This window comes from Dioscorea cayenensis, chromosome 5 (genome assembly GCF_009730915.1).
Source record: "Dioscorea cayenensis subsp. rotundata cultivar TDr96_F1 chromosome 5, TDr96_F1_v2_PseudoChromosome.rev07_lg8_w22 25.fasta, whole genome shotgun sequence".
Taxonomy (NCBI): domain Eukaryota; kingdom Viridiplantae; phylum Streptophyta; class Magnoliopsida; order Dioscoreales; family Dioscoreaceae; genus Dioscorea; species Dioscorea cayenensis.
This window is the reverse complement of record NC_052475.1, coordinates 21,365,264-21,381,014: the sequence shown is the minus strand read 5'-3', so window position 1 is coordinate 21,381,014 and position 15,751 is coordinate 21,365,264. Positions and strand designations below refer to the sequence as shown.

Sequence of the window (15,751 nt, the reverse complement as noted above, 5' to 3'; positions counted from 1 at the left end):
TTGAGGAGTCTATATAAGCTACCTTGCTCTGAGATTGTGTGTCACTTGTGGAGGAGAGTGTGTGAGCACTAGACAATCTAGAGAAGGCAGTGAATTTTATTGTTGAGAGAGTGAGTGACAAGTGTTTGTACTCATCTATTTTCACCTCTTTTAGTGGATTGTTTATCTTGGACTTGGCCCCCCAGACGTAGGCGAGTGGACGCCTAACTGGGTTACCAATCTTGTGTGTCATCTTTCTTATTTGGTTTGTGTGAGTTTGCATGAGTGTTTAAATGTTTCTCTAAAACCACAAATCACATTAGTGGAACTAACAGTTCTTTGTGACCATCGGACAATGATTGTCCTAGCCAATGTGGAACTTATTTGAGGATTTTTGTAGATTTTTTAATTATACAATACGTTATACATCTTCATTTTATGTTTTCGAGAATTCAATCATTCGTCACTCATAAGGCAGGGACACTGAATGATAATAGACCAAGTGGTTACGTGTTTACAAATGAAAAGAAATTACAAATCATAATTTAATCTTTTTCATAAAAATTATTTAATTATTTATTTTTGTTAGAATTAAAGGTACATAAATCAAAGTAATAAAAATAATTTATAAAGATGCAGAAAGGAAAAAGAAAAACCCCTCTAACATTAATTGGTTCACTGATTACATTATTTAGTAGTTTAAGTTGTAAGGGAATCAAGTAGTTTTGGAGTACTAAGATTCCTCCAACTTTATAATCAACAAAGAATCAAAATTAGAGAATTAATTGTTATCACTTGGTACCAAAAATAAAAAGCTATTGAAAGAACAAGACAAATAAAGAAACTGTTTGATTAACCCTCTTGACTAATTTGGCGCCATCCCTTTGGAGTAGTACCCACATCAAACTAGCATCTATATATAACTAATACTTTATTTTACTTAAACCAATAAAAATCCATCCTATTGACAGGGAAAGCTCATTGTGCACACATGACAGTATGACACATGCATCTTCTTGGACTTGGATGCCACTTTTTTATTATAATATAATAATAATAATTATGATTAGTATTAGTATTATATTTATTATTATTGAACTAATATTCTTTGGATGGAATATCAAGGCAACAATGGACACCACAAAATGAGTCAAAAAGCTCCTTTCTAATTCTTTGTCTTAATGCTCTTACATGTTTGTGAACCTCAGTTAATTGTTTAATTAATTAGCGAATTAATTATTTAATAATTTTAACTTGATTCTTCTTCTCATTGGATTCTTGCTCTCTCTCTCTCTCTCTCTCTCTCTCTCTCTCTTTTTCCTCTCTCTCAGGACATGTTATTTAGAACAAAAAAATATCTAAAACATTCACTATTATGGGTAAAAAAATTCTTATAATCAAATATTCTTTTTGATAAGGGAAAACCAAATATAAGATTTGGTCCCTTTCATTAATTAGACAGCCAAAATAATGCATGCAAATTAAGTTGTTGGAAGCTCTTCTCTTCTTCATTTACATTTCTTGACTAACTTTACTCCTCATCATATCATCTCCCCAAAATATAAACAAAAAGCTTCTCATGTCAACATGAAACAACATGAAGAAACAATTGATCAAAGTATATATATATATATATATAAAGCCTACCAATACAAAAATCTAATACTATATATATATATATATTAATGACCAGCTCCTGGACTTGGCACTGAATTAAGGATTCTCATGACCTTCTCTGAATGATCTTCAGAAGGAACCGGTCTCCGGCCAACAACGACGGTGATCACCGGAACATTTTTGCTGCTGCTGCTGCTGCTGATGATGATGATGATCAGATTTGGAAGAGTGATCCAAACTTAATGATCTTTCAATATTGATCTCTTGATGTACACTTAGAGGAAGAAGAAGAAGCTTTCTAGCTTGCATGCAATGGAGCAATATAAACAAAGAAACCAAGAAAACAAGAAGTGTTTTTGTTGTTGGTTTCCTTGCCATGTTGGAAGAAGAGATGCTGAAGATGAGGCTCTTGTTTGGGACAAAGGAGTATATATATATATATATTATATATGCAAGAGCCTTGGAAGGACTCTTCTATATGTATATATATATATACATATTTGTCTGTGTATATATGTTAAGTTTTGTTGATTAAGTTTAATTGTGATTAGTGTTGTTAATTAAGAAGGTGGTCAATGAGAGGAGCTTTGACTTTGCCACGTGGACTAATGAGGGAGTTATACCCGCTTGCCGGCTCTTCTTTCTGTTTTTGCATGTGACTCTACTTTCTTCTTCTCTCTCATCAATTCAATTCATTCATTCTATTTTTTTTATCATATAAAATAAATTGAATATGTTTTTTTTTAATTTTTAATATACTATATGAATATTTTGATTTCTACAAAATAAATTAACTATATATATATATATATATATATTTCTTGTGATAAGTCCCACTCTTGGTTAAAAAAATAATATAAAAAAAAACATTTTTCTAAACCTAACCTGACCTTGCTACTAAAAAAGTGCCTCACCGCCCTTAACATGGCTTGCCCACTTTATCTTACAAAAAAACAAAATTAATTAATTTTTAAAAATAAATTTTATGCACTTAAAATCAAATTCATATTTCCAATAACTCTTGTAACAAAAAATAATAATAATAAATAAATAAAAATTTATTGCATATCATGTGCTTACTATTATTATTATTATTAGGTGGACAATAAATGCAAATAAATAAAAAAGACAACACATCTCAAGTACTAATACGACAAATTTATTATTTTGAAAACTTGGTACTGAAATATTCTCATCAACAACAAGCAAACCTAATGAACGTCTTCCAAAATTTTCAAAAAAAAATAAAAAAATAAAATTAAAGTTCATGAAATTATTTGACCTAAAATGGGTGATTGAGATTGGAAAAGAACATCCATTGATTCCCCCCTCCTTCGAAGTGGAACAAGGGGCCCTCTTTCAAGAATACACAACCCTACATCTTGGCATCATTCTATACCAACTTGTTCTTTTCAACCGGAAAAGCCGGCTAAGAAACTGCAATTTATAAATATATAAATGCAAACACTATGAATTCACAAGCTCAATTTAAAATATTCTCATTGAATTATAATTTTTTTTTTCATACATGTTCTACATTCCCTCTGTTTTAAAAAATAAATTATAACTGCATGCATTTCTGAATATTGAATTGCTGAGATTGGTTTTTCTTCATACCTGTAGCACTCACTGATTTAGAATCTAAATCCTTGCAATTGAAAAATGCAGTAATGCAATTTGCTTTAACTTTTTGTATTGCTTTCATTCTGTCAAAATACGAAAAAAAAAAGAACTTAATGATCGAAAATGAGAGCCAATTGTTGGTGTATAAAGTTATATTGCTTTAAATAGAAAAGGTCAACAAGAAGAGAAGTAAAACAGGAAAGTTAATTATGAATAACATAACACTTAGTTCTCAAGTATATGCTTATAGAATCCACTCTCTTTTGCCTTTGAATCAAGCAACCAGTACAAGTGAGATGTTAGTTTACAGATTTTATTAAATCAAGAAAAGCATGAGTCAAACATTCTTGGCCTCTCCTCTTATGGAACCAAGATTAATCACAAGAACTAGAGCTATAAAGTATTGTAGGATACCTATCCTATTAGATTTGGTCCAGTGAATAGAAATCATATTATTTCTGAAACAACCAATTGGACTTACTGAAAAAGTATGTCAACACTCCACCAGCCACCAATTGCTATACACTTGCCACAATAATCATCGTTAAACAAGCAAATTTAGAACACTATTTTTAAGTCAATATAAACAAAATCAAACATCTTTTAATCTAAAATAAAAGCAAGTGTCACTAAAGCAACAAAAAGAAATCAAGATCTTGTTTTCAGAAGGCATGGCATTAAAGCAGTCTTTTACATTTTAAGTAATAACAAAATACAAGACAAAAACATTTCTAGTTAAAACCTTAAAAGTGCTAAGGTTCTGACTGATGTAAATCTATAATTAGCGAGATGAAATTCTACATAAAAGTGTGATGGAGATCTATGTTTTTATGACAAAGTTGGCAAACTAATCATTACCAAGAAAAATTTATGATTAATAGATGGAACTATGACACTTCACATTTTGTTCCCTCCAATGCCTTTTGATGCATTAGCTAAGCCTTCAATTAGAGGATACAACAGTTTATTGAATACAGGTATGTAAGCTAATCAAAGTAAGAAACTGATAAAAGAGAACAGATAAATTTGCTCTTAAAAAGTTTTCTCAAACATTGCTTCAACTCCAATTTAATAAGTTCGTTTGAATAGTAGGAACAAAAGAGACATATCACACATAAAGACACTGCTAGCAGTTTGCTTTGATTCTCATTTCCAAAATAACATCGAATTTGAGACCTTGTAGGATCAAAGAATTGCTGCACATTGCCGACCAATCATCATCCACATCTAAAAATGATATTCAACCCCATGGAGATATCTGCTTGCCATACAACCAAGCTTCTATTTTTTAGTTTAAAAATTTTCAGCATTATCTTCTTCCTTTTGTTTAGTTTAAAAATAGCAGAACATGCTTTATAGTAGAAACCACAGACAAAACCTTTAACAGTAACATCCTCTATGCTGAGCAGACAAACCACCGAAACAATAATGCTGGCCCAGAGCACTAATATATATATATATATATATAGTTCTAATCAATACACATCCCAACAGGTCTAAACAACACAATATTGTAGCCATATGCCCAAGCAAGACTTTTATCATACACTTAACAGAAATAGACTAACTAACAAATCCCGGTGCACTAAACTTTTTTCTCAACCATGCTAAGTGAAAGTAAGACACTAGAACTGACCTAAAAAATTCATTGACCAGGAGATCAACCTCAATTATATGGCATTCAGGAAAATAATAACCATTGTGCTCCACTAGTGAAGCAGTTAGCTAGTGTTCAATCTCTACAACAATATGTTTTTGAAATGCTTTCTTTCATAAAATTATTAAAAATTAATTGGATTTGAGAGAAGAAACAACTAATAAAATATTTTCTCATATATAGAAGAAATGGTTTCTGATGGTATACAAGATGAAGGTAGACAATTGCAACCAGTTGGATAATGGATTCAGAGTCACCATTTAAATGTAGGCATGGGTTAAACGATGACTTGTCTGCTTCAGAGAGTTTTTTACAAGAGAAAACTTGATAATTTCCGCAATTAAGAGGCAAGCAGCTCACCACTTGGTCTTATACCTCATCCTAACATGATTTCACAATTCTCAAGCATACACAATCTTTTGAAACATTTTCTACCTCATAAAATTGAATGCGACAAAAGGTTCATACGCACATAAACAGTAAATAAACAAGAGCATGAGAAAATATTTGCCTTACCATTAGAATGATATTTGAAATGTAAACATAACCTAGAACAATTCTTAAAAAGTCTAATCCAACTAATCTGATCCAGCTATGCGACCGGTGAATTAATTGAAAGGCTAGTTTAATGGTAAAAGTTAAACAGATAGCTCACCATATAGTTATTAGCCAAAGTATAACCAGATTGATCACCATATGGTTCTCCCAGTTCTCTTATGTCCTCTTGTGTCTAGAAATCTGGGTTAGCTATGGAAATGTTAATGTGCTCCAATACATAAGGCTGCATCACAGAGAAGAAATAAGTGAGCTAGAAACATTTGAGCAAGATCAAAGTGTGACCTGGGACCAGACATCAATAATACTTCCAAGAATGAGTGTTCGCATGATATTTATCTCACTTATGACAGATATCACCATGAATTCACAACGTAATGAAACTATCCAACTAATATAAAAACAAAAATAGTCAGATGTACAGAAGATACAGCTGTGGTACCAGAAAATGTGATACTTACATTACGAGGACGGAACTTGGTACCTCACAGCCATGCTGCATAGAGGTATCATTTCAACTATTAGAGGATGATAAAGCAAACAACTAACTATTATGACCTCTCGACAGGATTTAGACTACCCATTCGCTCTGCAAGGTTATCAACATTCTTTTTGTTCCACCAAACAACTGCCTGCTTGTCCATTCTACCCTCACCTCTGTTTTCATCTTTGTTTCGTCTTTCTGACTGGACCTCTTGCAAGTCTACTGAACCAATAGTTTCTGTGAGAAACTGCTGCCAGAATACATCATTTACCCCTGTGGGCGCTATTGTGATAGGGGCCGTAGTTGTTTGATATCCTGATGACTGAACCTCAGGAGCAGCAGGGTCAGAATTAACATCTATCCTAGGGAACTTAGTCCTTGCATCTGTTTGGATCTCTATAGGATGAATCCCTGGGCCTTCAACATTATTTGTTGATTCTTCCAACTCTGGGGTAGAAGAATAAATAACTTCCAAACAAGGTGATGCAAGATTCAAATTTGGAGTTGGTGATTGTAAATTCATATCTGTATCCGCACAAGAAGTATGCATTTCTGTAATAACCATAGAAGATGGAAGGCAAGGTGTAGTACCATCATACTCAATACCTCCACCAGAAGCTTCACTAAGTCCATGGAGAAAATTCTCCAATGAATTCAAGGAAGACTCCATCTTCTCATATGGTGAAAGGTCTGAAACTTGTAACAATGCAGGACTAGACTTTTCTATACAAATGGACTGAAAGTCCATGATATGGTTTTCTTGCATATCAGTACCCTCAGAGCAATAATTGCTTTTTGGCAACCTCCTCTTCTTGATGTAAAGATCAAGATGATGAACAAGGCTAGAAAGAAAGCCAGGCCTCTGAACAACCTCGTTCAAGAAATCCATGATATCTCTTTGACATAGGTCCAGCTTCTGCAATCTCCCCTCCAAATTCTCCATTTGCTGCTCTAGTCCTTGCTGTTGTTGAGTGTGCCTTTGCAGCTCCAGAGTAAGCATGGCTTTATCATGATTCAGACTCTCTATCTCTTCCTCAAGTTCTTGTTTTTCTGCTTCTGATAATTTCCCTGAAGAACTCCCTTGATGTGATCGGCTATGTATTGCCTTGCGCCTATGAATATTTTTCAGTAGGTGCCTTTTTCCTTTTATAAACTCATTTGAAAATTCCCACTGGTCAGGATCTATTTTTTGAAAACCCTGGAATCGTGAAGCAATTCAAATTTATAGGAAATGGCAAGTGAAAGTAAATGAAAACCCTGGCATTCAAGTAATGCAGAATAGGAGAAGTCCTGTTGTTGTATAAAAGTTTCTTAAACTGAAGACATGATAAACTTAAGGAGCTCCTCTTAGAAAATATTATGAGAAGGTCTATCGTACAATAGATGTGATACTTCAAGATTAATGAATTCTAAGATAAGTATGGGGTTTGCATCAAAGTTAATAACTTAAATCATATCATGCCAATCATTAATTTTAAAACAAAATGAAATATGATAGAACTCCTCACATTATTTTCTTCGAGAAGCACTTCATATAACTTTTTACCATAAAATTATTACTTTACATGGATTGAGTGTCAACTTCATAAACTTTATTAAAGCCATTTTAAAGTATGAGAAACTAATAACACTAGACAAGAAATGGTCAACATGTTTTAAGATCAGGTGTGCCAACAGGAAAATTGTAACAGTTCCATGCAAGGTGATGTGCAGAAAATGGCCACATGGAAGGCTCTCAAAGAGGACAAGCTGTTGGCCACGTGGAAGGGTCTCAAAGGGGCATGTAGTCGTGAAGGATAGTTTAGAAGTGGGGTGTAAATTAAAAGCAAAGGCATGAAGATGAAGGAAGAGAGTGACATGTAGGCAAATCATCATCAGGTAACGACAGTCTATCACAGCATGAGTAATATGAAGAGGAGGGAGAATTGCCTATACAAAGATTTTGTTATGGCATGAGTATGATGGGGGGAACTATGAATAGGAGAATGTACGGAAAGGAGGGGTTATCGAGATTGAGAGTATTGTGGCCTGGCTGGAGCTAAGTTTGGGGCTAGTCTCATCCAATCGTTAGCAGAACTATGCTTAGGTCTTATTACAGTTGTAATTGTTTTCATCTTCTTTTGATATTTCCAGATCTTGAAGCTTTTCTTCTGTAATGCTTGTTAAGTAGTGGATCTTAGCTACTTGAGTTGAATCTCTGCTTATGTGGCGCATTTGGTTGATTAATATCAAGTTCATTGAGTTGCTTTCTTGATAATATTGATATTAATAGTAGAGATCTATTCTTGCTCACTGGATTTCTATAATAGGATCTAGGATCCTTTACAAAAATTTAGCAAGTGCTTGTATAATTTTTAATCAGCAGAAGTGTAAAACCCATAGTCTCTACCAATAAGCACAATACAAAGTACAACTACAGGCATGATTTGGTTTGAAACGAAGTACTTAATAAATTAAAATTTATCCAAATCCCGTAATCCTTCCAAATTAACATGCAGTACTAGTAGTATTCAGCAGCTAATATGTATCCATAATTAAAACATGTAGCATGCAAACAATCTCTACGTTTACTGCATTTATAACCCTTACAACATGTACACTAGAACAATAACAGTGACAACAGAAAAAAAATGGTTGGCTGACAAATTTCTCACAAACCCAAAGTATCATAAGATTAGTCTATGCTTAGTCAATGGTGTCTACATGGATAATAGTCAAAACATATTGTGTTATACCCTGTTCTGATTTAGACCTCGGGCCTATTTTGATTTTTATGCTTGCATTAGGGGTAAAATGGTCATTTAGCAGTAGTGGCATTTTGCATGTTTGCATAGTAGCTTTTATGTGAAAAATCAGGGGCAATTCTGTCATTTGGATCCATTTTCTATGATTTTTCTATTAAGAGGGAAATTAGGTCATTTCCTATATATATATATAATGAATGAGAGAAACCAACCTGGCTTCTTCTCCTTCTTCATTTCTTTCTCCTTGTTTCTTGTTCGACTGACCCTAACCTTAGAAGAAACTTTTTTTCCGGCGAGAATTGCCAGCGAGAATTTCCGGTAAACTCAAATACCAAAATTCTTCCTCCCTCACTCCTGAATCTGGTAAGCCTTAGATCCAATGTTTTTATTTTGTATTTCTCCCGTATTTTCTTGTTTTTAGAAATGTATAAAAACTTTGAATTCTCCATGGATTTGGTGATTTATAGGCTCAAATTGAAGCCAATGATTTATGATTCATGTATGAAAATGTTGTTGAAGAAATTTTTTGATTTAATGTTGTAAATTGGGAGAACCCATAGTATAAGGTCCGGTTTTACTGTAGCAACCTCGAAGTTACTGTAGCACCAAAAATTTGTCCTTATTGAAGCTCCCCTTACCCTGAACTCATTGGAACTAGGATTACTCCATTCTGATGTCGTTTGGATCCAAAATGACGTTGTCTTGCCCTAAAACCCTAAGATTTCGTATTAGACATATATAATTGTATTTTCATGCATTTTCTTTTGGCCATCATTCTTATGTTCATTAGAATTTGGATTCCCTGCTTGTATTTAGGTGGCGAAGCATCCTCTAAGGGGAAGGAACTCGCCGAACAGTGAGCGTGTCTCAGGACGAGACGACTGGTTCTGTGAGTGGTTAAATTTATAATTGCATAGATTTAATAAGAGTACTAAAGTATTTCTTCATGTATTTTATCACATAAATTTGATGATAAATTGGTTACCTTGATATATATTTTGAGTACGAATTCACTTCAAATGGTTAAACCTAGAATGCTTATACCTATTTATTTTGAAAGAAACATGTTTACTAGCATTCCCGTATTTATATGCAAATGGAATATGGTTTGATGTATATTTTCGTATTTATATGCAAATGGAATATGGTTTGATGTATATTTCCGTTTTTATATGCAAATGGAACATGGTTTGATGTAAATTTCCTGGTTTAAACATTGTATGATGGATTCTTTAAATTGGAAATTGGAAAGAATTATATTGTGGCATTCAGTTTTGATGGTGACGGTGGACTTTAGTCCGATACTGCAGTGTGGGGTTCTACGGTCCGGCCTAATGGGAGGCGGCGTGGTTAACCCTAGTTTACCCTAGTTAAGAGGTGCGCGGAACCATTTACAGGGGTTCTTTTATATGAGAAACCCGGGGTCACCACACGGGGATCTCAGTGGCCAACACTAAGGAAAGCCAATCTTTCAAAATTTAAAAAAAAAGTTTTAAAACTCCTTGGTGGTCCCATAGCTAGTCGCGGCCACGATTAGCGTGGGAATTGTTTTTAGACCAAACTCGTATTTTGGAGTCGTGTTCATTGTTTTTTTAAAATGCTATTGGCTTTTTACTATTGATGAAACTTGTGTTACTTATTAACTGCTGAATACTTGGAATTGATTTTATATGTTATTATTCGTGTGGAATTACTATTTGAAATACTTTATCACTGTTACATCTATACTCGACACCACTCACCCGGGTAACATCTATTACTCACTATTCCCCTTCTTCTATCTTTTCGGATCGCGACGCTGGACGGAGTTGTCGCTGCGTAAGTAGAGTGATTTATCTGTTCTTCTTGTTTAGGTTTGCTATAGTATGCATGTAAAATTTATGGATCCACTAGACTTGACCTTTATATGTTGTTCATGTATTTGTATTTTCTGGTTGTATCTGAAATCCTGGTTTGTACTGTTGTTGATGCTACTTGTGTTTAGGGTCCCTAGTATCAGGGAACCCTATTGTAATCTTATTATTATTTTGTCATCTAGTTATGTAATTGTGATAACAGGTTTATATTGAGCCTTACGGCGACCTGAAGGTGGGGCCGATGTTTGACCAATTTCTTGTCGTCATGGCGGTTGCTACGTGCCCGGTTAGGTTCGAGGTGTGACATATTGCAACATGGATCACCAAGTTTGACATCAAGGATTAAATACATGTTGATAAAGAAATGCAATTATTTCTTTTATCTTATACTTACATAAGTGTTAAGCTGCCTAACAAAGCTGGAGAAGTTATTGTGCTTGAAGTACTTAGGAAGAAGATCCCTTGCAAAATCCAGCTGGTGCCAAACAATGAAACTGCAGCCACTAGAGCTCCAAGAGACAGTTCTACTTGTCATCGGATCATCCACCATGTCATAAGTCTTAGTAAGGAATGGGGGAGCCGAACTCGAGGCCCTTTGCGATCCATCAGTCAAATCCATCAATCTAAACAATCAAACTTGCATCTCTCAAGCTCTGAAATCAATAAGAAGAAACTCAAATCACATCTTGCCATTTACCTCTTACCTCGTTGAATAGAGTTTGCACTTCAAGATCTAATCTTTCCCAAAACCAATAACCAAAGAACTACTTAAAACCCTATTATCCATCAATCTCATTAAAGATTGAACTCCACGAGAGGGCCAGAGCTTTTAGCTCACACCAGACGCTACAGATGAAAATTCAAAGCCTAAAACAGAGTCCTTTGCTTCAAGATCTGATCTTTCTCCAATCCAATAAACAAACAACCACACAATCCCAAACATTCACTCAACTTGAGACCAAATCAATCAAAAAACAATGAAAAATCAACGAAATCAGAAATCCTCCACTTCAATCAATCTCACAAAAGACTGAACTCCGGAAGACCATCAAAAACACCAAAATTCAACAGAATTCAAATCACAAAAAGCGAAGAAAGACTACTTATAGAGCAGCAACAAGCATTGCAGATGAGAAACGGATCGGAATCAAAGCAAGAATTCTCCCTCCTTTTCTCTCTGGGTTTTTTCCCGCTTTTGTCTGTTAGTCTTGAGTGTTTTTTTGGCTTCCATTTAGGGATAAACGTGATTGTGAAGTACACCTTATCTTTCCTCGACAATGGTTTTTTGAGTTAATACCCCTATAAAACTCCATAATTACTTGCACGCTCTGCAAAATTTATTATTACTTATATACCCTTTTTAATAATATAATATTCATCCCCATTTACTTTTTTTTTTACTTAGAATTTATCTAAAATTTTTGTAAAATACCAATTACTCTCATTTTATTTTCCTTATTTATATAGTTAGAGAAAAAATAGAGGGGTAAAAAAAAATTAATTTTTTTATATGATTTTAAAGTTGAATTTAACAATAGATGTATATTAAGAAATAAAATAATTTTATGGGTACATATAAGTTGCCAAATATAATGTTTATCAGATACATTAGCAATTAGATTTGTTATGAGGAGCATATAAGTAATTTCTTAAACATAAAGTTTTTTAATTATTATTTACCTTAAATTGTTTAGTTGATTTTCTATTTAAAAAAAAAAAGCTTTCAAATACCCCAATGTACTGACTTACTGTGAGATTAACATAACAATCACTTTTTATCAATAAAAATGAGAAAAAATTATCACTTTAAATTCTCTAATTTATGCATAACAACCTTGAGCAATAATGATTTGAGTTTTATAATATACAGTAGGTGCTTTGATAATTTTATAAATTTTATTATTAAAAACAATGAATTGATTTGAGGGCAAATATTATATTTTTACTTTTCAGGAAATTAAATAGAATTATGACACAATTAATATGCTTGCTGGGATACAGAAAAATAATTGTTTTGCAGTTGGATAAAAATCTAATATATACAAGGGTACATAAGTAATTTGAGTATTAAAAGGTTGTTTGTGTATGTATATATATATGAGTGCAAGTGTGATTATTAGGTTTTATAAGGGCATTTGTGAAGTAATTCTGAATATTATAAATTTAATAATAATTGGGAGGATAAATTAAAAGTAAAACTTATTTATTTAAATGATTAAATCTTTATGGTGATAAGTTCGAGGTAATGCACGATGACTAGGGATTCCTTGTCGTGAGATGCAAGTAGTTTGTTTTTTTCTTAAATATATATTTTTAATTTAACTTTTGATCAATGTTTTTTTTATAAAAAATATTTTTATTTATTTTTATCAACATTACATTTTGTCCTATTATTAGTGATTTTGAATGCTATTTATAAATTCACAAATTCGAATCTTATCTCAAAATAAAAATGTGTGATATTGTTTATATAGAAAATTTCCATTCCTAATTCCATTAGGAAAATTAACATTCTACTTTGAATTAATATCAAACAAAAAAAAGGAATAAATAAAAAAATCATAGTGATGAATCATGTTCTACTACTTCAAATAGATAGAGTAAAAAAGGGAGAGAAGGGGCGTTATCCTATTCCAAATAAAAGTAGGAGTGTGAATAAAAAATAATAATGATATAAAGAAAAAGAAGAGGAAAGAGAATATATATATATATATATATATATATGCATATATATATATAATAATATACGTATTTTCGTTTGAAATTTCAAAAAAAAATATATATATATATATAATAATGAAAAAAAGGAGGGAAATTCAAAAAAAAATAAAATATAATAATAATAATAATAATAATAAAATATATAAAAAAAGGAAGAGATTATGGATAAGGATCGGAAATTTTGAATTCAAAAATTTTAAAAAAAAATCTCTCCCGGGAGTTGGAGATTTTTCGGAGTGTTGAGGATTTTTGGGGAAAAAAAGGATTTTCTTGAAAGAGAAGGGACAAGAGGAGAGACTGAAAAAAGATAGAAGAAAGGAAAAATACAGAGAGTTTTGAAGAAAAGTGAGAAGAAAAAAGGAAAAGGGAGAAGGAAGAAGAAAAGGAAGACAGGCGACAAGGTGTCAAGAAGTCGAAGAGGCAGCGATCGACAAAAGAAAAGCATGTAGAAAAATAACGGGATTATTTCGCGATGCAAAAAAAGGGTACAATATTTGTTTTTTTAAATGCTTCCCATCTAAATAATGAAAAGAAAAAAAAAAGAAAAAAAAAAATAATGGAGGGTCTTATTTTTGCATGATGAGCATGCCTAAGATTATACATTTATATTCAATGGGCCTCACCTTTTAATAATTTTTTTTGAATGCATGTCATGCATGTATATGCTGCCCATGATCTATCTCTTTGGGGCCGTTTGGTTGTAAGGAATGGAATGGAGAGGAGTGGAAGAGTAATGATGAGGGGGATTGGAAAAGAAATGGAAATGAAAACTATGTTTTGTTGGAAGGATTGGAAAGATAGTTTATTGGGAATGTGAAAAGTGAAAAATAAAAATATGATAAAATGACTATTATGCCCTTTATGCAAATGATATTATATATATAATAAATGTTATAAAAAATGATAATTATTTTTTAATTATAAAAATTATATGTATACCATTATAATAAATAAATAAATTATATCATTATAAAATAACGAGTTAATGAGTTAAAGTTTTAATTAAATATTTAAATCAAATATTTTGGATATAATTTTTTCAATTATTATAATTTAATATTTACAATAAATTTTTAATTGTAATTATTATCTAATTTAACATACCTATAACAATTACCTTAATCACATAATTTACTTTTAAAATTATGTATTTTAATTATTATAAATTAATTATTTAAATAAATAAATGAAATTAATTTTTATGTTTATCATATAAAAAATTAATTATATTATATTTTAAAAATTATATAAATTTGTCATAAACAATACACATCAAAGGCAAAGGGCAAACTGGACATTTTACATGCAAGGAATCAACAATCCTCCCAATTTTGGGAGGATTGTCATTCATCCATCCGTACAAATTCATTATTCTCCCATGTCATCCACAATCCCATTGATGCACACCCAAACAAAGGTATACATGACTTAAGCAATGAAACCCATTCCACTCCTCCCAAACAAACACCCCTTTTATGCATTAAGAAGAAAAAAATACAATGGACCCCACCTTTTAATGATGTTTTTTTTTATGAAATCGAATGCATGTCATGCATGTATATGATGCCCATGATCCATTTCTCATGCATTAAAAAAAATGTAATGGTCCCACCTATGATTCTCTCATGCAATTTTAGAAAAAAAAACCATGCACGTACATGCACCCATGAGACCAGTTAGCATGAGTTCCTTCTGTTTTCTCTCTCGTGGCGTGCTCTCTCTCTCTCTCTCTCTCTCTCTCTCTCTCTCTTCCTCGTATGCGAGAACTTGTGCCTTCTCTCCTTCTCTCCTTCTCTCGTCCTCTCCGAAGAAAGCATCACACCGAGAAGACGAGGAGAATGAGTGAAATCCTTCATGTTCGGGAAGTAACGTGCACCGAGCACGGCATCAACTCCACCGGTAGGTATCAAGGTGATACCGATTTCCAGCTTGAGAGGGTCAATGTCTACTACAACGAGGCCAAATACGATCGTTTCGTTCCCCGCGTCGTTCTTATGGATTTGGAGCCCGAAACCATGCATAGCATCCGAATCCTCAAGCTCACCACACCTAGTTTTAGTGACCTGAACCATCTGATCTCCGACCTCCGAAAGTTCACCTACAGCGCCCTCACCATCCCTAAGCTCACTCAATAGACGTGGGACGTCAAGAATGCGATGTGTGTCGTTGATCCCCGGCACGGATGTTACCCGACAGAACCGCCATGTTCTATGTCACGCCCCAGCCCCAAAACCGGGCTCGCTGATAGATCGGCCGCATCCAACGGGGCTGGGCCCCACTGGGTGCAAAGCCTCAGATTTGACCTGGTCAGAGTCAACCCTATCATGAAGAACATGGAACAATATAAAATGGTACAGAAATATAACACATGTTTACGCATACAAGAATCCAAAGTACAAATACAGGTTAATAAAGATTTACAAGAAAACGACAACCCTAGTGGATCCATCCTAGCACTGGCTGAACAACAAGGTCTTAAGCACAACCTAAGAGTCGAGTACCTGAAAAAGATAGA

At 33.2% G+C, this 15,751-nt stretch overlaps 1 protein-coding gene across 5 annotated transcripts; it reads right to left on the bottom strand.

Annotated features, from left to right (window-relative positions):
- Window positions 1-3,134: 3,134 nt before the first annotated feature.
- On the bottom strand, window positions 3,135-11,731 carry LOC120260403 (heat stress transcription factor A-4b-like). 5 transcript variants are annotated; one of them, XR_005536400.1, is made up of 4 exons: window positions 10,910-11,731; window positions 5,893-7,113; window positions 5,532-5,657; window positions 3,135-3,302 (listed from the first exon to the last, which is right to left on the bottom strand). XR_005536400.1 is itself a non-coding variant. In XM_039267876.1 (3 exons), the coding sequence occupies exons 2-3, from the start codon at window positions 11,132-11,134 to the stop codon at window positions 5,983-5,985; spliced, it is 1,356 nt and encodes a 451-aa protein (XP_039123810.1). In that variant the 5' UTR covers window positions 11,135-11,138; window positions 11,213-11,731; the 3' UTR covers window positions 5,688-5,982. The 5 variants fall into 5 exon arrangements, 4 of the variants coding, with proteins under 4 accessions (XP_039123810.1, XP_039123809.1, XP_039123808.1 ...); XM_039267876.1 differs by lacking the exons at window positions 3,135-3,302; window positions 5,532-5,657 and having other exon boundaries at window positions 5,688-7,113; window positions 10,910-11,138; window positions 11,213-11,731; XM_039267875.1 differs by lacking the exons at window positions 3,135-3,302; window positions 5,532-5,657 and having other exon boundaries at window positions 5,688-7,113; window positions 10,910-11,138; window positions 11,220-11,731.
- Window positions 11,732-15,751: the final 4,020 nt, after the last annotated feature.